Source organism: Ovis aries, chromosome 2 (genome assembly GCF_016772045.2).
Source record: "Ovis aries strain OAR_USU_Benz2616 breed Rambouillet chromosome 2, ARS-UI_Ramb_v3.0, whole genome shotgun sequence".
Taxonomy (NCBI): Eukaryota; Metazoa; Chordata; class Mammalia; order Artiodactyla; family Bovidae; genus Ovis; species Ovis aries.
This window is the reverse complement of record NC_056055.1, coordinates 143,295,994-143,320,810: the sequence shown is the minus strand read 5'-3', so window position 1 is coordinate 143,320,810 and position 24,817 is coordinate 143,295,994. Positions and strand designations below refer to the sequence as shown.

The 24,817-nt window shown below is 36.0% G+C and overlaps 1 protein-coding gene across 1 annotated transcript in view; it reads right to left on the bottom strand.

The window, feature by feature from the left end:
- SCN9A (sodium voltage-gated channel alpha subunit 9) overlaps window positions 1-24,817 on the bottom strand; it is a 166,489-nt gene that overhangs the window by 50,802 nt on the left and 90,870 nt on the right. The window contains exons 9-17 of the mRNA XM_027964893.3: window positions 23,727-23,868; window positions 21,274-21,480; window positions 19,389-19,676; window positions 16,790-17,161; window positions 13,825-13,954; window positions 12,372-12,610; window positions 9,654-9,827; window positions 8,535-8,891; window positions 5,461-5,937 (exon numbers count right to left, since the gene is read on the bottom strand). Coding sequence (XP_027820694.2) covers window positions 5,461-5,937; window positions 8,535-8,891; window positions 9,654-9,827; window positions 12,372-12,610; window positions 13,825-13,954; window positions 16,790-17,161; window positions 19,389-19,676; window positions 21,274-21,480; window positions 23,727-23,868 — 2,386 coding nt within the window. The remainder of the gene's footprint in view (window positions 1-5,460; window positions 5,938-8,534; window positions 8,892-9,653; window positions 9,828-12,371; window positions 12,611-13,824; window positions 13,955-16,789; window positions 17,162-19,388; window positions 19,677-21,273; window positions 21,481-23,726; window positions 23,869-24,817) is intronic.

Sequence of the window (24,817 nt, the reverse complement as noted above, 5' to 3'; positions counted from 1 at the left end):
AAGAACATAAATTCTGCATAACTGTTTTTGCAGTGTTTTAAATGACACTCCCTTGAAGGCGAGAAGTTTGATTATGTAAAATTTGAAAGTTTCATTGTTTTTCTTTCTCTAAGGACCTCAGCTAGCTCCTTCACAACTTGGAGACAATGTTTCAAAACACTGAAGAACCACTGAGTAAAGCTAAGTATTTGCATTTGGCGCTGCCGTCTATGGGGTCGCACAGAGTGGGACGCGACTGAAGCGACTTAGCAGCAGCAGCAGCAGCAGAAGAAGAAGAATGAATGGGGAGATCTTTCTGTGAGGATGTTTTCCTCTCTGCTGAGTACACAAGATGAACAAATTCACTTTAAGCAAGCATTGATAATACATTTGTCAAAAGAGCATTAAAGAAGATTTAGGGTCTTAGATTCAGAGCTACCAGCGTCTCTGAAAGCTGTCAGAATTTATTCCGGAAACCACATAAGCCTATTATGTTTTAAAATATTTGGAGAAATGGATAAATTTAATGTTTTCCCCTGAAATTTACATACACATTCAAAATTAACATCACAAGTCTATAGTTAACATCACAAGTTTATAAACTGGCTATTTTTCTTTCATCTTTAAAGCAAAAAAGGAAGTAATCTGTAATAACTGAAAACAAAAGGATGTCTCTTTAACCCTCTAAGAAAGAGCTCTCCATTAAAAAAAAACTTACTAATTTAGTTTTTACAACTTTCAATTTTGAGATGGCACGATTTAAAAACAGAAAAAAAGAACTATGTATCTTAAGAACTTAATTAAGCCAGATGCCAATCACATTGAATTATTGCACCTGGTGAAAAAAAATTTTTTTTTCTCTAAGCAACTATTAGCACAATGCCTGGAGCATAGTAGATCTCAATAAATATTTATTGAATGAATGGATGCATTTCATGCTTCATTTGAGGCTCATAATAATGAAGCACTTCAATGCTAATGGTGAAAATCTGCAGTGTGTTAATGTTTGCCAAGGGCTTGGAGGGCTGCACTGCACCCCAGGAGGAGATTGATTCTGAGAGTGGCCATCAGTTCAGCGTGTATTCCAAGAAGCAGTGACAGGAGCCTTATTCTCATGGGTCCCTAGAGATGACAGCATGTCTTTCTTGATTCTGAGACAGATTCATCCTCAGAGAAATGCTGGTGTTCTAATGCCAATTATTGCCTCAAAAATCAAGATATTTTACTCAACACCTTACTTGAACTCATCTCTGGTCACTTCCTAGTAAAGTATTTGATGACAAAATATTTTGCCTTCATTCTGGAGTGTATATATCTAACTGTCTATCAGAAGAGGAAAACTTGCCTGAGAGCTGATGCTAGAAGAGGGCAGGAAAAAAAAAAAAAAAAAAAAAAAAGGATGCGAGGTCATAACAGAGAGGGTGGATTTGTTTTCTGGATGGGGAAGGGGAAAGTAGGAAAGGTCAGAGTTTTATTTTCCCTGTTCAAAATGCAGATTCTTAAACAGACTAATGTAGACTATATTCCCAGCCCTTGAATATAGAAAACGAATTTTCAGAAACCTGGATCAAGACAAGCCAGAGATGAATTTAGGTTCATTTATGCCCACCAATCCATCAGAGTGGTCACTGGGAACACTGCTGGCAAGGATTCTGAGAGTGCATCCAGACTTAGGCAGAGAGAATTTGCAGGATACAGCCCAGAACGGGCATTTGTAACAAGCTCCTACATTTGTCTTTACACATAAAAATTTAACCTGTAGCAAACTGCTACTTAGAGTGCGTACGTGACTACTCAATTTCATACCCATGGTAATTGTTAATTGGGCACTAATTTTTCAGCAAGCACTTGTTTGTTTACCCAAATAATGTAATATTTATTATTATTCTATTTTGCGTATAAGTAAGCTAGAAAAAAATAACCAGAGGTTTTTGTAAATTGCTCAAATCATGGAGACAGTAGATATTAAGGCTAGGATCTAAGGCAAGAATTCTCTCTCCAGAGGTTGCCTTCTTCACCATACTCCAGGTAATGCTTAAGACTTAAATAACTGACGTATATTCAGTTGGGCAATATTTTCTATTGGATAATCATGATTTGCCTTTTTGGGAAAAGTGCATCAAGAATTATCTCAAAGATGAAAATATAGGAAAGATACAAAGGAGAGAATAAGCAGTTAAAAAACTGAGAACTCAATGAGAGCTGAAGATTAGGGGAATTAGAGCAGAGAGCTTAGCCTGAAATGATGTAGAAACACTTCAGGTAAATAAGGAAATGTGAATATCTTTTAGTGTTCCAAATTGAAAAATAAAACCAAGTCATAACTAGAAACATTTAAATCAGAAGGCACTGGAGAGGAAGACTCTAGATGCAGGTTGTTAACAGTTGGCAACTGCTTAATACTATATAACGAATTTCTTATAGATCTTGAAATTTCATTACTTCTCAAGTCCAGTATATAGTCAAGCAGGTTTGAATACACTCAGGGTGACACACTTTTGAGATATGTCATGGAAAATGTCTTATGAAGAAGGACAAAATTTCAAAGCCCATAATTTAAAATTTGAATTTTTAGAGGCTAATGATGGCGATGAATACAATAATAAACACGATACCTAACATTTGTTTAGGGCTTACCAACTCAAATACTGTGTAAATGACTTAAAGAAACTAGTTTATGTAGTTTTAATTATGACCTACAAGGTAGCCTCAAGTTCCTGAATATTATGCCACATATTTCCATTTCTATGAAATAGAAAAATATATTTTTTCTCAAGTAGTTATGACTACAGTGTCATACAAAACTCAATGATAATTAAGAATATTAAGTTACCATTAAATGGCCTTTGGATAACACAGTTTAAGTGCACTAAATTTCATGCTTTTTAGGTTTAGGAAAGGTTTATGGGACAGGTGTCAGAGTAACTTTATGAACATCTAAAATAGTCTATTTAAGTACCAAATAACTTATAAATGAAATCATTAATTATAGAAGACAGTTGGATACTATGTCATCACAAACCTCCTCTGGATACCACAGGATATGTAAATTCTTCAGAAGCATGGCTCAGTATCCCAGGGGAGACAAATTGGGTATGAACCCCATTAAGAATGTGAGTTTTAGCCCTGAAAGGGACAAAGACAGGAGAATAAAGGCAGACTTAGGCACATAAACACTGGGACTTGATTTTGCTCTGCCTTGAATGAGCTTCATAATTGTAGATAAAGTTGCTTTCTCTTACTGGCTTTCTGAATTAGAAAATGAGGTGCTATACGGGACAGGTCTATTAGATTCCCTTTAAAATGTTATAATTCAACATACTAAGAATATGATATTTGCCAGCGACTTAAGGAGATCCATGTAAGGATAACCACAGGCTTTCAGCAAAGAAAAAAAGGACCAGGTAAGAAATTATTCCTCTCAAATGTGAAAGTTGCTCAGTCGTGTCTGACTCTTTGCAATTCCAAGGACTGTATAGTCCATGGAATTCTCTAGGCCAGAATACTGGAGTGGGTAGCCTTTCCCTTCTCCAGGGGATCTTCCCAACCCAGGGATTGAACCCAGGTCCCACATTGCAGGCAGATTCTTTACCAGCTGAGCCACTGGGAAGCCCAAGATACCAAAGTGCTTTAACACCCAGAATCTCAAGCTTATTCAGAAAGTCTGCTAGGCAGTTAGGGTTTTACAACTCTAATCTTTGTAGGCAAAAAAATGGGTAATTGAATTAGTTTTTCTTTTCAGATGAGTCTAGACCCAGATTACTGCTTCTGAACAGGGTATGAGGAATCTAATTTTCTACTTTCAAACCAAAACAACTACACCTTCTGAATTTTTTGGAGCTATTAACCTCTTCCATGTAAAGATTTTTAAAATAAAAAATAAAATATTTTATTTCTTACTTTGTGATCTTGGAGGTAATTTCTTTGGCTACTTAAAATATATATTCATAATTTTTTAATCATGTATTTATTCAATGAATAAGTATCGAGCATTTACTATGTACCTAGTATTGGTTACATGGCCAATGCACATGTGCACACATACACACAGAGCTGTGTATCTTTTTCCAAAATCCACTATAAATTTAAGAAGGATAGGTCTCAATATGTGTGTGTGTGTGTGCTCCTCTCAGTCATGTCCGACTCTTTGTGACCCCAAGGACTGTAGCCTGCCAGGCCCCTCTGTCCATGGAATACTCCAGGCAAGAATACTGGAGTGGGTTGCCATTTCCTACTCCAGCGGTTCTTCCCAATGCAGGGACTGAACCCACATCTCTTGGGTCTCCTGTATTGGCAGGTGGATTCTTTACTTTCCCACTGTGCCACCTGGGAAATCAGGTCTTAATAATATAGGGTCAAGCAGATAGAAGATGCTTGGGAAATATGTGTCAAATATTTTCACATGTGACCTAAAGAGAGGAAAAATATTATAAAATGGTATCTTAGAACTTTAGAGAGATGCCATAAAAATCCTGTCATAAAACACACTTATGATTATTATATTCCATATTAATAAAAATGCAGCTCAATAATACCTTGAATATATGCCCCTGGAGGTGGGGAAGGAGGATACAAAAAAGTTGTAATGAAGTTTCCTGTTCTCAATGAGTTTACAGTACCATTTGATGCATATAATAATTTTTTAAGAATATAAAATATAATGCTAAATAATAAGCACAACTTCTGAGCACTGTGAATACTGTTCTAAGCATGTTACATGTGCAGTTCATTTTACTGTCACCTAGCTCTTGGTAAGGGCTAATATTTTACATACAAGGAAACTGAGGGCTGTGTCTTAAAGGGCGTACTCAGGATTTTGACTGAAGAAGGAGACCCCAAGCAAAATCACGCAGGTTGTGAGCGTAAGTGGCCCGGAAGAAAACTGGCTTGGTTCAGATGTAGGGGCCCCAGGGTGAGGACTAGGTGACACAGCCAGTCAGCTGGTTGAGGCCATGATATGAAGGCTTTTACCTGCAATGTACAACTCAGATCTACCTTGGGGATCAAGGATACTTCAAAGGAGTGATGTCATTAGGACTGGACCTGAGTAAAATTAATCAAACAAATGGATTAGAGCAGATGGAAAATGAAGGCAGAGATATCAGTGGGGACACCATGTGGAAATGCTTAGGCAAGCAGAGGGCAAAGGCAAAGATGATGGAGAAGAGCTGTGGATTCAACAGACGCTATTAACGGAGACTGCATATGACTTCACAGTTGATGACAAATGGAATAAAGGAAAGGAAGACTTAAATACTCCCATACTTTCAAATCTAGCTAAATAAGATTATATCAGTTATTAAGAACCAGTAGGTAAAACCTTACCATGTGAACCTTCAGGAAGTTATTGTACAAATTCACATACACACAAAGTACCTATTAGTATGCATATTAGAAAAGAATTCATGACAGCAAAATTCTGAAATTTTAACTCATAATAATTAATAACATTAAACAATCTATGTAAAAAAACAATCTTACCCCTTTGCTGTATTCGCTATCTGAATCACTGCTAAGTTCCTCAGTGTTCATAATTTCCAAATCAGATTCCCCAGGTGCAATGGGCACTGTCACTGTGAGGCTGGGATTATGAATAAATGATTGACCATCACTTTCTTCCATTAAGTATTTGTCCATGTTGTTTCCCAAACCACTGGTTTTATCTTTTTCTTTGTGGAAATTGTGATCCTTGCTCATTTCAGCAAGCGTGCGGTTAGAGATGTAGTTTTCCTTTTTACAATTTAGATCTTCTGTTTGTCTTATCTCTTTGGAAATCTTTGGCTTTTTGGAAAATGCTTTTAGAACAAACTCACGTAAGGTTTGTTTCACATAATTTATTCCCGTCTTAATTCTGGCCACTGCAATCTGCAGGTTGTTTGCATCAGTGTCTTCTTCAATTGCTGTAAGATTGTCTGAACTAAATGAGCTCAGTAATAAAGCAAGAAATAGGTTGAGGACCTATGTCAGGAGGAGAATAGGGTTGGAGAAACAGGGAGATGGGAAATAAAAAAGAACATAAGTACAGTTTTCTGAAATATAGGCCAAAATCCAAATCAGCAATGAAGAGCTCCGTACTTCCTCATCCATAGATAAGAACACGGGATGGGGCAGCAGAGGAGAAGCTAGAGTTCTCATCAGCCTCCCAGTGTGTGAGCTTTTGTGAATGCTGGAGCAGAGGTCAGCCTGACCCTTAAAGGGCCAGCATGAGGAACAAAGAGAAGGCTCCCTCACCATTACCGTGATATCATTCCTACACTCATTTCTAGAGCAGAAAACTTGTGTCCAAATTCCCTTTTATGCGTCTAAAATGCCCTCTTAACATTTGCCTTTACTTAGTATTTGTTACCTGTGAGAAACAAGTAGAACAAGAAAATTGTGACTAGTGTCTGTTGTGCTGAAGGTAACTTAAGCCAAGATCTGCGTTTACTTTTCCCAGAAGATAAACTTCACTTATTGCAATAAGTGGAACATATAATGCTTTCAGAGTTCCTGTAATAAAATATTCTGTCCAAGAATTGTGCCAACTTGCAACTTAATGAGACTTTTAAAGCAAAGAAAAAGATCTGCCCATTGAACCCAATTCAATGAGATAATGGCATTATGATTGGGTGGCTTTACTGTCAATCATTTTGGTTTTTCTGGAAAACAGGTCAGGAAAACTCCTGTCCTTGAAGAAAAATTTTGTGTGCAAAACCATTCCTGTTTCCCTCCTAGAGGTAAGGGTACAAGAAAACTGAATATTATTTTAAAAAAATTCTCATAGAGGGCTCAAAATATGTAAATTATATTAAAAATATTTTATATAAAAAATGATAATTGAAAAACCCTTTCATGTAAGTCTCTTCATGGCCAGAAACATCTACTTCACATTTAAACAATCAAAATTATACCAGACTGAGGAAAAAGAACTCACCACTAATTTTGGTCACACCTAGAACAATTTCTCAGAAATGTAAGTAGAAAAGCACAAGTGAAAACAATGTCTGTGTTAATGTATCAGGCTTAAGAGAAGAATCTGAGATGAAGGGGAAAGAGGAAATCACAGAAATCAATTTGATGAATCATTAAGAAAATTTGAGACTATTTTCCTGTTGGTCTTCATTGTCAATAAAAAACTATATTTCACTATAAATATATGTTTGCTGATGTGTGTGTGTTCTAACAGGAATGGTGATGACAAACCAAGGGCTCATTCTCCCTTTAGTTTCCTTAATCATTGCAAATGTTGAAATAGATTTTTTTCCCCTTCACATTTGTACTTAGATTTAGCTTTTCCAGCTTTATTGAGATATAATTATCATATTAATTACATTGTATAAGTTTAAAGTGTACGACATAGTTTGATGAGCATACAGATGGAAAAAATGATTACCATCATAGTGTCAAGGAACATCTCCATCATGTCTCATAATTACCATTATGTTTTTGTAGTGAGAACATTTATGTCTACTCTCTTAGCAACTATCAAGTTGGCTTGAGGGCTACAAGAATTAAAAAAAATCTAGCAACTTGTTTTCAAGTCAATGGTAAGTGAAGGTACTAACCATATAGCTGTTACCATATACAACCATATTTGATGAGCAGTCTGACGAATGGCTGACCAACTACATCAAACGAACATGATGGCTTTGAAAACTGAAGTGAGTCACTGAAAAGCATTTTATCCCAATTTTCTCCTGCCTCTAAGCTTGAAAATTCCCACCAACAGGTAGGTATAAGATAGAAAGAAGCAGAAGGCATACAAGCTAAGAAAACAGTAATGGAGAAGCAGATCACTTGTAAAAGAGGTGCTATAGAGTAGTGGTGGGCAAACTTTTTCTGTAAAAGGGCCAGGTGGTAAATTATTTAGGCTTTGCAGGACAGAGGATCTCTGTCTATGTAGAGTAACACAGCCACAGACAACATGAAAATGAATAAGCATATCTGTTTTCAATAAATTTTGCTTATAGAAACTATAATTTGAATTTCATTTAATTTCCCTGTGCCAAAAAATATTTTTCTTTATATTTTTAAACTATTTTAAAATGTAGAAAACATTTTAGCTTTGCAGGAATCATACAAAAACAGGCAGTGTGCAGGATTTGGCCCTTGGACCATATAGTTTGCTGATACTTATTATAGACGCTAGACTTATATATGACTATAACACAGCAGGACTAGGCCTTCCATTTGCCTTGTTCCCATTATAAATTCATTTTGTTATTATTAATTTAATCATATTCTGTTTACTAGCATAGCTTCATGTTTGAATCAACATTTAAAAGATGTGAAAACCATGGATTAACTCATATGACATTACTATCAAAATGAAAAAGTAGAAAAATGAAAACTTTCCATTAAAATAAATATTGTGAAAGCTATAAATAAGCATTATCTGGCAGAGAAATTAAGACAATAATTCATTATCTTTTCTGTTCTTCACTGGATTAAAATAGTCAATATTCTAATGAATGGCTTTAGACCTAATTAATCCTATAATTATAAATAAATGATCATATCATCATATAGTAATTTTCTATGCAGAGTTTTAAATGTATGAGCAGGTGATTACGTACCACCAGGTTTCCAATGACCATGACCATCATGTAAACAATAAGGCACATGGCTTGCCCGGCGACCTCCATGCAGTCCCACATGGTCTCTATCCACTCTCCACACAGCACCCGGAACACAATCAGGAAGGAGTGGAAGAAGTCGTTCATGTGCCAGCGAGGGAGTTTGCAGTCTTCATTGATCTTGCAGACACATTCTTTGTAGCTCTTCCCAAAGAGCTGCATGCCGACCACGGCAAAAATGAAGACGATGATGGCCAACACCAGGGTGAGGTTTCCCAGAGCCCCCACTGAATTGCCAATGATCTTGATCAGCATGTTCAGTGTTGGCCAAGATTTTGCCAACTTGAAAACTCGGAGCTAAGAGTAAACACAAAACTCATTATCAGTTTTTATGAAAAAGTTCTCAATGTTTCCAGTCTTGAACTTTGTTCCAAAATTTCATTCTAAAATATTACCATTATCTAGTTAAAATCAATTATTTTTATTATTAATTTTTAATCTACTGTCAATATTCCTATTATTTTGTTATATTTGCCACTATATAATTACTACACATATTTTGAAGGAACTGTAATTTTAGTTCAGGATAGTTATAGAAATCTCTTATCACAGTTTCAGATATTATATCCTTTAGAATTGATCATTTATCTTTAATTCTATTTTCTGATACTTTCACAATTTTTTTTCATGCTGACATAAAAGAAAGTTCAATATATTAGAGGGAAAAGGAATAAAAAGTCATTATTTTTTTAATATTTTTGACATCAGACAACAATTTTTAGGGGATAAGCTTTATGAAATCCACAAAATTAAGAACATACTATAATGGCTGAAATTCTACAAACTATAAGCTTCTTATTGTGATATAAATTACTGCCCTATCATTATGCTAGCATATACAACTGAATACATCTTCAAGATCCCAAAATTAAAACAATCAAATATTGTTGAGCTCTTTAAGTGCATTTGCTACTGAAGGAACTTCATTTTACTAGCTACTGAGATCTAATCTTATATTTTGAATCACATCTCCAAAAGTTAAAAAAAAAAAAGTAATGTAAAACCAAAGAAACACCCCTTTATACATAGAATATAAAGGCAAGGTTGGTCTATATTTACCAGTCTGAATGATCGTAGAACTGACAATCCTTCCACATCCGATAGAAAAAGTTCCACTAAGCTTAAGGTCACGATAAGACTATCAAAAATATTCCATCCTATTTGGAAATACTCATATGGATCCATGGCAATTAGTTTTAAAACCATTTCAGCTGCAAAGATGCCAGTAAAGACCTACATGAGAAATAAAATATATTTGTAGTATTATTAAAAGGTACGAAAGCAACTTAATGATGATAATGACTATTTGTGTAGCATTTACTGTGTTTCAGACAATGCGCTTTATAAAGATACTTTACAAACATATATTATTATTTAATTTAATCCTATAAACCAACTATCACTATTCCTATAGCTATAAGCATTGAAGAGTTAAGAAGCTCTGACTCTATCAGTTTTCATCACCTTTAGAGAGCATTTTGGAAGAGCACACTAAAATCTCTGATACATAAAACCTTTGAAAATTAAGACAGGCACTCTTCGTAAAACACTTAATTAAATAACTTATGTCAACAATTTATTCTGGAAGATAGTAAAAAGGAAACATATTGATACTAAAATTTTGAGCCAGTCTTTTTTTTGGTCCGACTGCTCTCTTAGAGTAATAAGGAATAAGTTGACTCACTCCAAAGATGTATCAGTAGAAGAGGAAAAAGTATTTAATCAATACAGTGGCAACTAAAGTAAGATTTCCAAAGTGAAAATGTTAATCGCTTAGTCATGTCTGATTCTTTATGACCTGATGGACTGTAGCCTGCCAGGCTCTTCTGTCCATGGAATTCTCCAGGCAAGAATACTGGGGTGGGTAGCCATTCCCTTTTCCAGGGGATCTTCCCAACCCAGGGGTTGAACTCAGGGCTCCTGCATTGCAGGCAAATTCTTTATCCTCTGAGCTACCAGTGAAGCCCCAAAGATTTCCAAAGCTTTGACACAAAAGAACATCACAAAACATCATTAATTTATGACATGGCATCAAAAGGACTCAATTAAAAAGGCAACAGCAAAAGTCTTATAAATCACTTGGGTACAATTTGATTCAAAGAAACTGAGCAAAAAAGGTTCAAAGGGAAATGGTCAGCTCTGTAACTGTGAGTCATTTGTAAAATAATACATCATCAAGAAGACTAGCAGGGAGCACCCAGACTTGGGACTATAGTTATAGACAAGAAGCATGATGAATCATTTTTGGATTCACAGCGATACAGACAGCTCAGTGAGAAGGTACTGGTTTTCATGATCTGACCTCTACCAACCATAAGAAACTAGATGGTCCTGCCCTTTTGCAATTAGGAATAGAAAGAAGAATGCTAACTCAGGGCACATGAGTTTAAACATCCTGCCTTGGAATATGTGTAAGAAATTTTGGAGAGAAGACCAACTCAGAAACACTCTTTGACTTCACATAGCAATTGATTTGGGACCATGGCAAAAGCAAAATTATCTTCTACAGACTTTTTGCAAAGACATCCAGAGTTATTCATGATTGATAAAGAGTCACACATTGGGACCTTTCAGCTATGAAACAGAACTTCCGCCTGGTTATGCAGATTGCTGGAAACTTAGCACTTTCTGTTTGCCATAAGGCATTAGCTGAGTGTGATCACCACTGCCCATTTAAGAGATCACTCTAGCATCGACTTTCCTAACAGAATCCCATATCTTCCCGAAGCTTACAGATCCCTTCTAGGCTGCCGTTATTTCTTCTGTGTCCAGTTTAATCATTTTGACTTCTAAATATTCTTGTTCTTAAGGCTTGTTTCTGCTGATTCATTGAAAGCATGATGATTATAAAAAACAGATAATTAATAAGGAGCTACTGTGTAGCACAAGGAGCTCCGCCTAATACTCTATTACAACCCACATGGGAGAAGAATCTAGCAAACGGTAGATATAAGTTATGTGTATAACTGATTCACTTTGCTGTAAAGCAGAAACTAACACAATATTGTAAATCAACTATACTCCAACAAAAATTTTTTTAAAAAGAAAGAATGATGATTACGATGATGATGGTGATGACTGATAAAAACAGGTTTACGTACTTACTATATGCCTGGCTAATGAGTAGAAAGTCTTCATTCCTCTCAATAAATGTTAATAAATAAGCATTAATGTTATTTATATACTTAATATAAACAAGACATTATTGTTATATTAAAATAAAAATATTATTTTATAAAGAAAACATTATTATTACATAAATTAGAAAATGAAAGATTATAGATATTAAAATTTTTTCCCAAGATCATATAACCAATAGGAGGCAAGAGCAGGACTCAAATTAAGGACTTTGGGACTTCAAAGGCCTGAATCCTTTACCTATATGTCAAAACAAAGTATCCATAGTTTTTCTGAAAATTTGTAGGGTATGTACTCACAAGTAAGCTGCAATATAATTATAAAACGGGTAAGAAACTATCAAGTTTTCAAAGTGCTGCTGCTAACAGAGATGCCTGTCAGAAAACAAACATACATTTACTCCCAAGATGGTGATCCATTATGGAGATAATTCATAGACCTCAATATGCCAGCAGAATTACTTTAACATAGTGTTTATCACCAGAAACTTGTCTCTGTACAATGATTCACACTGTGAATTCTGAGCATGCATAACAACATAGCTAAATATCTATCTGACTTAAAAAAAAAAAAAGGAATGATAATCATGACAACCAAAGAGAGACGTTCTGGGTACATAATACACATTAACAGACTTACCAAATTTCCCACAACGAGCACATTTTTGAATTCCTCAGTCATTGGGTGATGTTCCATAGCCATGAACAATGTGTTTAAAACTATGCAAATGGTAATAGCAAGATCTACAAAAGGATCCATTACAATAAAATAGATAAATTTTTTGAATTTTATCCAATACGGAGAGCAATTCCAGATCAAGAATGTGTGTGCAAATCTGTACCACCAAGGTGGACATTTCTGTCTGGACTCCTCAAGTTCTGGAAGAAAAAACCACAGAGAACACCAAGTTAAGCATTAGCATATCATATATTTTATTGCTAACCAGATACACATCAGCAGTACACTTTAACACTGAAACAAGTCTTCTGCTTTATACTTTATAAGTTTAACAATATCCTTTCTATGAAAGCATAGCATATAACATAAAAATCTTATATCATGAATTCATTATTAGATCAGTCATAAGAAGAAGGCAGTGAAATTAATGAATGAGAGCATTTATGGATATCTCCGAGAGAAACAAGCACTTAACATATGTTAAAAAAATTGATGTTTTTCTTAATTCAGATAATATATATATTTAAGATGAATGTATATAAACCAATATATATACATACATACACACACACACCCCGATATATATATTCCCTTATGACCTGAATCCCATTACAATAATAATACATTTCTATTCTCTCCAGGAAAAGCTTTTGCCGGCTCACAGGTGAAAACAATCCCAGGACCAAGAGACTAGAAATAATTTATAGAGCTATTCATGCAATAGGTAGCACACACCATTAGCCCATTTAGCTCTCATCATAAATTTAGGAGGTGGGTGAAAACTTTGGCTGGGCCCATCATGGGTGTGTTGGGGGATGAGGTGGTAGCCCATGGACAAGGTGGAACCAGAGGCATGTTGTGGAGAGAGAGGGTGGGCGCCAATACATTGTTGAGATTGGCACCCTTTGGCTGATCACTGCTGTTCACATCATAGTCTCTAAACTGCTTTCTCTAGCGCTTTTGCCTCACTATCTTGACATGTGGTGTCACATATTACCATTTTACAATTTTATAGAATGTACTCAGAAGCAGAAACTTACAGGATCTAGAAGTTGGTATTGTTTTCTTGATCATAATTTCGAGAGACTAGGTAAGATTTCTAAGTGTATATACAGTAAGAGAGTCACATAGCCCTGGGCCACCCTCACTGTCTTCATTTAGTACCATAAAGCTATTTATCTTTGAAAGGTCATTATCACCCAAAGCCTGTCTTTAATCACAAAGAACTTTATCCACTTTTTAAGCACTAAAGACAATTCCATTAGTACCTATTGGTTAGTCTTACCATTGCTTATAACCATTTTATATTCTTTGAATTCTTCCTAAGTACTTGCTATATCTATTTAAGGCTGACCAGGACTTAACCTGAATTTTGTTTAAAACTCTGTATGGTTAAGAGAATGTTATTCCATACCTTCTACAGTGTTTGTTAATATGCTTGCCCTACTCATTGCCCTTTGTCTGAGATTGGGGTCATTCAACATATCCTCAGAAAGGAGGTAAGAACTGTGACGTCTTTTCTTGTATATTTGATTGGTTGTACCCTGAAAAAAAAAAGATGATTAATTACAGTTTTAAGAATGGAATTTCAATAAATCGTAGGTAGAAAATAAAATCTTGCCCACAAAACTGTAGTGAGTAATTAGAGTCTAGACTGTTTATTTGAGTCATGGCTCTGCCATTTACTGTCTGCGTATCATAGGAGAGTTACTTAACCTGTCTCCATTTCATCATTGGTGAAATGGAAATAATCATAGTACTTGCCTCACAATCTCATTATGAGGATTAAATGGCTTAACACTAAGGAAATAAAAACTAAAATGAGCTGCTCTCATTGTTATAATCACTATCATTATCTATCTTCCTGGGTCTCCAATTTATTCAGATAGCTCTACTATGTAAGAGTCCTAACATGAAAACAGCTAAATAAGCGTTGCAATGGTGTGTGTGTGTGTGTGTGTGTGTGTGTGTGTGTGTGTGTGTGTGTGTGTAAAGGAAGAACTTCAATGTTCTCTGATAAACTTCTATAATTATTCTTTGTTTGGGTATAGCAATAACAGGGCAAGGGTCATGACTGTTTCTCATGCCAAAGCAGATCTCATGAGCTGCTCTGAGTCTATCAAGATGAATGACTCAGTAGGAAAACGATGATTAAGACTGATGGGACACTGTATCAAAATGGAGAATGTAAGCTCCATCTGAAAGAGGCTCCAAAGGATTGCTGCCATGCAGGAATATGAGCTCAATCTTACCAGGTATACCCATATTTATGTAAAGATGTCTTATTTCTAAATCTTGCCACCTAATTCAAAGTTAAAACACTGTGTCAGTTCAGTGCAGGCCAACAATACACACACACATACACATATATGCATATAGACAACCATACAACTATATGGAGAAGGCAATGGCACCCCACTCCAGTATTCTTGCCTGGAAAATCCCATGGATGGAGGAGCCTTGTAGGCTACAGTTCATGGGGTCGCGATATGTGGTATGTATATATATGTGTATACACACACACATACCATTCTACAAACATATATATAGATATACAGATTTAGAGTTGTAAAGTATAATTATTTAGATACAGTTATCTATGCTTGTATATTAAAATGTAGACAAACAGGCATAAATACATGTATGTATATATATGTATGCATGTCCATATATGTGCGAGGATACACACACATATATTTGCAGGTGGCTTCTTACAGAGATCTCTCTATAACCATGTTTTAGCTGATATACTCTCTAATTTACTGACACTCTGGAAGCAGAGATTACTTTTTCCCCCAAGTCAAACAAATGGCTGTGTTGATTAAAGCATTTTTTCCATGTAGACATGTCTCAGGTGTCAAGGTTATACTATTTCTCATGCAATTTTTTCATCTAAACTGTACATTATTTCACGCTATTATGTTTTGCATTTATTTCTATTGAATTATAAAGTATCCACTAATTACTCCAGTTCTGTAGTTTTAGTCTTAGAATTTAGAGTGATAATGACTTTACTGTGGTAAAACTAAGTATTAAGTGAAACATTTCATTTAAAAATAGGAAATAACCTCTAACTCTGATATACATTATATAATCTTTTATAGGTAATACACATCATTGAAAAGCAAAACACAACAAAGATATGATTCCATGGAAATTTAACATGCTTGTTTGATAAGAAAAACACCTTGACAGAGGGCTGAAGCTATATCATGCAAGCACAGAGGTCACATATGACCCAAAAGCACATGCATGCATTCAAACGAAAATACATGTGTGGCCATGGCTTCGATGGAACTTCATTCTCACTTAAAATACTTCATTGTCTGCAAATATGATTTATGAATAGGTGGCACGAGTTCAGAGCTTGTTAGGTTAGTCAAAGCCTTTCCGATATCAAGCAACACAATGTAACATGGTGAGTGAGCTTAACAGATAACCAAGAAACTCCAAAACCAGAAAGATCTCACTTTCAGGCTTCATCACACCCTTTTCTCATACCACTCAATGACTCTCAAACTCTTGAAACTGTTGTTTTGGAAAGGTGTTTTATTTTTGTCTTATATGTATATGTTTGCATTTACATATGCATTTTGGATATTATGTTTTTATTCACAGATTTCAGATGGCAGAGTTTTGGTATTTCTTTTAATGATAACAGTGTGTTTCATTTATGTGTGGGGGAAAATCAGTTATTCTAAACTATTCCTTAGAAGTTTACCACATCCTAGAGAGAAGTGTGGTGGTTAAAAGCACAAGCTCAGAAACAGAAGGCCTCTTTTTTAATCTCAGGACTACCATTTATTGGCTGAGTGACTTTGCACAAATTGTTTCATTTCCCCATGACTTAGTTTCCCCAGGTGTATAAAAGGGATAGTAATATATCACCTCCTAGGGCTGCTATAAATACTAATGTGTCTGCTATTAGTATTACTATTATTAATTATTAAGAACTCAAATAAGATCCCTTGGAGCAAGGTATATATAGAGTAGTGACTTGAAAAAATAGCAGTAGGTGGCATATAACCCAAATCTCCTTACAGACATGTAACCTTATTATCAACTAATAATGTTAGCATTATCAATGCATTTTATGCTGATATATCAATTATTTTCTAAGGGGATGATTCATAATCAAGTATAATATCAGTAGATAAGTACCATTTTTCAAAAATGGGATTTTAAATATGTTGGAAATGGATACCTACAACAATAGTATAAGGATTACATTAATCAGATAAAGGTGTGTTTCTAGCATAGAAAGTATTGCAAGATGCAGAGCCATTCAGAGGACCAGAGAGAAGGCCCCTCCAGCAGAGAGAGTGATGGATGCAAGAACAAGGGCCGAACCATGCCTGAGCTATTTAAAACGTCCTTACGCTGTCATCAGAAGTTGCCTTATCTATTATCACCTCTGGCAGGAGCTGTCCATTGGGTAGCATGAGGGCGGAAGGTCCATCCACCAAGGAGACCACGCCGTTGCAGTCGACAGCGCTGTGCATCTTCCCATTCACTGGCAGCACTGGGGGAGACCTACTGGCTTGGCTGATGTTACTGCTGCGCCGCTCCCGAGGTCTGTGGGGCACAAACAGGGAGCCCCTTCTGCTCTCGTTGTCGCCAAAGATGCTGTGCTCGTCATCGGCAAATTCAGTCTCAGATCCAATATCTCTTCCTCGACCTTTGAAGCTGAAAAGACTTGTTCTGCTGCTCCGCCTTGCAGAAAACAGGGAGCCTCGGATGCTGAGTGGTGACTGCGGGAAAAATAAAAGGCATGTGTATCTGCTGAAGCAGACATGCATTTCCTAGAACTCCTATGAAGACCGCTGACCTGAGGGCAGAGGGCTCTGTACTGGGTTAAAGGAAACATATTTAAAAACAAAGAAATTCAGCAAAACGACAAATTCTTTCAAATAAGGAATGAGGAGACTGGAAAAGTTCATCTTTTCAGGACCAAGTGTGTTATCCGCTACTGTATCACTCTCTATACTTCTGGCCTCAAGTTATCTCTCCACTCATTCTGTACCATTCATGTTGCTATAAATAAATTATCACTTAAAAAAGAATTTGATACTAATAGCTATTACCGGAGCTGTTCATATATCAACCCCTACATTCCTTAAGTACTGAAAGCTTATTGAGGCCAAGACCACACTGAACGCATCTCTGCATTCCATTGCTTGCAACTCTACCCTGCATGCTGAGGGCTCAGTTAAGGTCTGTTAAGAAAGACTTTCTAATACCAATGGATTTACAAAGTCTTAAAAATATTTGTTGTTGTTGTTGTTTAGTCACTCAGTCATGCTTGACTCTTTTGTGAAACCATGGACTATAGCCCGTCAGGCTCCTCTGTCTGTGGGATTTCCCAGGCAAGAACAGTGGAGTGGGTTGTCATTTCCTTCTCCAAGGGATCTTCCCCACCCAGAGACTGAACCTGTGTCTCCTGCATTGGCAGGTGGATTCTTTACCGCTGAACCACCAGGGAAGCCCCCATAATAATATTAGAACATGAAAAAGAAGCTGCCCAGTACCAAAGAGGTGAAAACAAGTCACATTTGCATGACTTGTGTCCAAGATAAACTATGTGTATAAATCAAACTGCATATTCCTTGGATGTATCTAATTCAATAAACATTAGTGCTTACTATGTTAAGGACAAGGTGATAGGCATTGAGAATAATGGAAAAAGCATATAATAAGGTCTCTACCTTAAAACTAGTTTGAACTGCTCTAGTCATAATTTTGTTTTGCCTTTTTTTTTTTAAACCGATATTACATTCAAGTTATATCTCCCCAACTAGATTATGAAGTCTTTGAAGGAAGGGATTCTTTTACTTTTGTGTGTATCTGGTAGGGTCCTACAGACGTAAGCAGCAGAAGCTAGAAATTTTAATGACATAGATGAAAACGAGAGTAATTCTAAGTGGGTATCTGAAGAGCAGATTGGGAGGAGTAGAGAGAACAGAGGACTCTGTGGATGGGTGGCACCTGAGCTAAGGGGCAAAGAATGGGTGGCTCTATGCCAGGAGGAAAACAAGGAAGAAGAGGAAACCACGTGCACCAAGTCAAAAGGCATGAAAACATAGGGCATGGAGGGGCGAGTCACAGTTGTGGTGGATAGGCTACGTGGAGGCTGACAAGAGTGGGACTGAGATCAAAGCCACAGCGTTGACAAGATGTGGGGCTTGTTCTGTAGTCAGTGGCTATTCAACATAGTTTCTGTCTGCTTTTTATGTTTTAAATTGAGCAGAAAAACTACTTTGTTTTAGAAAAATTATTTGAAGGGACTGTGCAGAGGAAACCAGGGAAGTGTAAAGAATAGGAATAATAGTTCCTTGCTCCTGGAGGTTTGTAAGCAGGAAGATCTGAAATACAGAGGTGTAGGTGGGAAAAAAAAAAAAAAGGAAAGAGAAATTTCACGCAAGGAGAAATAAGAGACTATGGGACTAGATATTAGAGACTGGTACCTTTTGAGGTAGAGGCAGTAAGGTTTGGGTGACTGATATTCTGGTGATCCCTAAAGTGGTGACTACTTGCAGTCATGTGGTGACTACCTACTGTAATCTGGTGATATCTACAGCAGTCTGGTGTACCTACATTGGTGAAAAAGAAAAAAATTAATCTAAGGTTTGTTTTAACAATGAGGCACTGCAAAAATGAAGACTAAATAAAAATAAGAAAAGGTAACTGATACTGTAAATTATTTCTTCATTTCTACACTGGTTCTCATGAACATGTGTTTTGGATATTTATATTGGAGAAGATATGACAATTCTAAAACTGTAAGCTCCTTCAAAACGGTCAAACTTAAATGGAAGACTATATATCTCTATGTTCTTTCCATAAATGCCCAGTCATCAATAGGCTTTTACCTAAAAACACACTAATGAAGTCACTCACTCTTCTCCTGAGCGCCCTTCCCTCAGTTGGAACTCTATGATCCCACCTCTGGCAATACACATGTGATGGTGTCAGTGGTACCTGGTTAGGGGTAGACAATCTTTTTTCACGTGCTCGCCTATGACCTTCAACACCAAGGTGGAAACTTTTTCTCCTGATGCTCTCCTCGGATTCCGATTTGGACAGTTTCTCATCATCTCCCTTTTCTTCCCCACTGGAGAGTTTCTTTTGGTTCTTTTTCCTTCTCCTGTTTCTTCTTTCTTTAGCACTTTTAGAGCTCAGTTTGGATGTTTCAGAAGAACTCTCAGAGAGACCCATTATTCTGCTTCTCCCAATGCTGGTATATTCAGCTGCTGCTAATGCTATTGCCTGTTGAACCAAGAGAACACACACACAGTGAGCCAGTTCCAAGAACTGCAAAATGCACCTCTTTACCACAAATTTAATTATACTGTGCATATAATCATGTCCCTCATACGGGAAGTAATGTTTCCTTTGCATCATGACTAGAGAGCTTATAAAATATATGTTTATCACTTCTCCTGCATTGTTAATAAAGCCATATTGTGCTTCATAATTAAACAATTATATACTATTACTATACTTATAATAAAGCAAATTTAAACAGTATATGTAAAACTTTTAACTTTAGATAATTCTGGGACATAAAACTCATACCAACCATGTGATAAGATAATTCATTTGTAGAAGTTGTTCAGGTATACAATATAATTCAATATTATCAATAGATTCACGCACTTCTATAGTTAAATGAAGAAAGAATTATTTTAAAATAAAATTAATTATTACAGAATAATATATCAAGAAAATAAAAGACACTTTTAGGGATTACCTAGGAAATTCCTGCAATAGCCTAGTCCTAACCCTTTTACAAAAATTAAAGTTTTATTATTAAAAACCATTATAAAACCTTCCAACTCTTACCAAGTTTGGAATTAAAGATACTGTGAATAAAAAGCAAGAATTACTCACAATGCTACATCCCAGGAATAACTGGCATTAACACGTCTTTCAGTCTTCATATATTTTTAACGTATATCTTACATTCAATTTTGTATTCTATGACTTAATATATTATTATATTAATACCTTTTCCTGTCATAATATTCTTAAAACATATCATCTTATGCCTGAGTAATATTTCAAGACACAAAAATATTATAATCCTTTTAGCCATTTTCTAATTTTTAGAAATTTAAATGCTTTCTGATGTTTAATATTAAAATATTACACTGAACATCTTTCTACCTAAAAGCTTCTCTGCATCACAGATTACCTTCCTCCCAATAGGTTAGATTTCTTGAAGAGATTTTACTAGGTCAAACCATCAACTTCTGTAAAATATTTGAAATTTTGGTTTTCTTAGTACAAACTTCCTCAAACTTTTCCACTGACATACCCCTTTGGAGGGAGGAGTAAGGAAAAATCCACAAAAATTTGTGACTTAACCTAAAGTGGCCACAATCATAAGTATGATTTTTTCAACATCTCACATTACCTTAAAATTTTTGCAACTTTAATCAAAACTGATGCCCATTTGCTTTCTACTCCACAGTGTATTTGTTAACTCTAATATCAAAATAATTTCCCCTAAGGACATGTGTACAATTGTTACTGTGGGGAAATAACATCATAAATGTTTCGGGACTTTGCTTAATATCATACACACTGAGGAATCATGGGGAACAGGTTTAGGAAAAAGAGCTTAGAACATTCTCCATGCTGAAGTGAGCTGATTAAAGGGGAAGATAGAATGAAGCAGATGTCAACTCTAACTCAATACAGAATCGCTTCCTTTGACCAAACCAGAATGAAAATTCAGTTTATATGAAAGAATCCAGGAAAGAAAATCTCCCTGGGAAAGGTCGGAAAGAGACCACAGGGGTTCTGTTGTTCCCCTTTGCCTTTTCACTTCTAGGAAGGATTTTAAACCAAATAAAAATACCTCAGCTTCCTCTTGCTCTTTTTTAAGTCGATCTAGCATCTGCTGAAATTCCAACTCTTTCTGCCTCGCTTCTTCAATGTTGGCCTGGTTCTGTTCTTCATAGGCCATGGCAACAACAGCCAAGATCAAGTTTATTAGATAAAAGGATCCCAGGAAAATCACCACAACAAAGAAGATCATGTAGGTTTTCCCAGCAGCACGCAGGGTCTAGGCAAAAAAGGAAATCATTATTTCAATAACACAAAGGGTTTTTTTGGTAAATCATTTCAACTTGAATGGCATATTAAGGCATGGTAAATCAAGCAGTTCTGTACAGTCTCATGTTATCAAAAAAATAAAGGAATAAAATTGTATCTTCATGGAAAACAATCAGTTTTAAAACACACACTTTTCCAGGACAAAAGATATAGCAATGTATTAAGCCTGTACCAAAATTAAGTATGATTCTAGACTATGATAACTTAATAATGACTCTGAATTTTTTTCTCCCCTAGACTGAAAATTACTCAAAAACTAGCTGTTTTTACTCATTTTCAAATTATAGGACTAGACAATTTCTATAGTATCACATTCTGATATAGTAAGTATTAATGTTTATGTTACCACAAGGTAGATAGCCTTATTAAATGAACTTATGTATTCAACTTTTACATATTTTTAATTAACACTAAACATTTTTAAATGTAATACATGTTAAAGAATTAAATTGTACAAACAGATATTAACTGAAAAATAAGTCTCTTTATCCTATCTCTAATAACTCAGTTCCTTTTTCTATCAGTATCAGTTGTTACTGAATTCTTCTTTTGGATAAATTCTTAGTAGTGGAATTCTTAAGTCAACGGGCATATTCATTTTAATTTTCATAGAAACTCCCATGTTAGCCTCTCCAGTGGTTCACAGAAATGTGTGAGAAAATCTGCCTCCCCATAGTTTAATCAGATTAGACAGTATCTTCCTTTTGACCAACTTTTTGATCTTTGTCATTCCAAGAGATGAAAAGTTATATGTCACTCTAGTTTTAATTTGCAGTAAAGGTGAGTATCTTTTTGCATCCTTAAGCAGTCATTTGTATATTTCATATTTTTTCCTGTGAAGTTAGATTTCCATATAATTTCTATATTCATTTATAATATTCTCAGAAATGAAACAGACAAAACAGGCGAAAAGAAGAACCTGTGGCGATCTGAGAAAAGTGACTCATTATTTTTAATACAAAATAATCGTTTTTGGTCTCCTTTCTCTTGAGGTTGGGTGCTGATAACATATAGGTGAAAAGATAGAGCCCACAGTCCCCAGAAGATCACACGTAAGTTGGAGGAGATGGCCACGTGAATGAAGAATTCCACTACAAGAGATGGATGATGAAACCTGCAGCTGAGTTAGGAGAGGAAAACTTAAGAGTCATGAATTGAGTCTTCCATTCTTATGCTAGCTTGCTCAGGCTGCCATAACAAAATCCTAAAAACTGGGTACCTTACACAATAGAAGTGTGTTTTCTCATAGTCCTAGATGATGGAAATTCAAGATCAAAGTGTTGGCAGGTTTGGTTTTTCCTGAGGCCTCTCCCCTTGGCTTGTAGATGGCCACCTTCTAAGTCCTCACTTGGCATTTTCTGTATGTGTATGTGCGTGTGTGTGTGGTGTCTCTCACTCATGTCCTGTTTCCTTCTTATAAGAACATTAGATTGGTTTAGAACCTACCCAAATGGCCTCATTTTAACTTGTGCTCAGTTGCTTAGTCGCGTCTGACTCCTTGCATCCCCATGGACTGCAGCCTGCCAGGCTCCTCTATCCATGGGATTCTCCAGACAAGCATACTAGAGTGGGTTGCCATTTCCTTCTCCAGGGGTTCTTCCTGACCCAGGGATTGAACCCACATCTCCTACATTGGCAGGTGGATTCTTTACCAATGAGCTAACTGGAAAGCCCTTCATTTTAACTTAGTTACCTCGTTAAGGGCCATAACTCTAAACATAGCCATTCTAAGGTACTGAGAGTTAGGACTTCAACGTATGAATTTGGGGGAGATAGTACTGAGTCCAGAACAAGTATCCAAGGTAGTTAAAATACAAAGCATGGTGAGCACAGAGAAGCCTGGTATTTAGAGCACTGTAAGGTGGGAGGCATGTGTGGAAAGCACAGAGTGTATAGCAGGGCTATGAGAAAATGTTATAGGATATTTCGTGCTATTTACCTAGGACCCCATGGGATGCTGCATTCACAAAGGGGGAAAGAGATCTGGAGACCAAAAGGCCCAGAAAAGAAAAGAAAATAATTTATGATTTAAGAACGATCCGTTCTAATAGTACTCAAAATAGAACACGCAGGACTATACAATAGAGTTTGCTCCATTCTAAATTGAATAAAATATCTCATACATAAAGCTGGTTCAGACATACACATCAGTTTTTTTGTGCAATGAATACAATGAATGCTTCTCTCGGCACTCACCTGTTGGTAAAGGTTTTCCCAGTAATCCTGGGTCATTAGCCGAAACAAGGCTAAGAAGGCCCAACTGAAAGTATCGAAGCTCGTGTAGCCATAGTCAGGATTTCTGCCAATCTTCTTACAGGTGTACCCTTCAGGACACTGACTACATGTGAAAAAGAATATCACAAGTCAGAGGACCTTCAGGATGCAAGCTAAAGAGTATTACAGAGAAGTCAAAAACTCAAGATTTCCTTTTTAGGGGGACAGTATTGAATAATGATTAAGAACACATTTTTTGAAGTCAGGAAAAAGTGGGTTTCAACCCCGTCCCTACTTTTTACTAGTTGCTGACTTTGTCAAATTACTTAAATTCTGCAAGGCCCAATTTCTTCTTTCCATGAGATAAGATAATAATATGTACTTCCATAGGTTAAGATTGTTTGTAAGTTTAAAAAAGATAATGTATGCAAATTACCTAACCTACTTCCTGTACATAAAAAAATTTGATAAATGGTAGCTGCTGTTAGTATCATCAACAATCATCAAAACTTGAAAACTTTCACTAGATATCATATAAAAATTCTTATATTCACAAAGATTCATATTAATATACAGGTCTCTAATAAAACTGTTTCCCCAAATTACTCTTGAGGTGAACTAGAATCAACAACAGTCAACAGATAGCAACTGTATAAGTTCATGGAGATTTATAATTAGACTTTTTGTCTTTTTGAAGTTGGTAGATTGGTATTCACAATGACAGATAAAAGGTATTTTGATGTGTCTTTGGGAGCAGCAACTTTATCTTGCTTATTTTTATGTTCCCTGTATACACAGAGTCTGGTCAAGGGATCTCTGGGCAGGGAGAGCGCAAGAACAAAGGCCCTACGGCAGAAATAAAGTTGGTGTATGGGAGAAACAGCAAGTACTTACATAAATATGATACCTTAAAATAGCTTTACCGAAGTCCATGGGACTCTTTTGTTAAGAGGAGCCAAACTGTCACTGTATTCTGTCACCTATGAACTGTACTCAGTGGGAGAATGAGTAGAATTTAGGGATGGAAAGAAAAGTTGATTTTATCACTCTTCTTTCTGGAAACAACAAAGGCT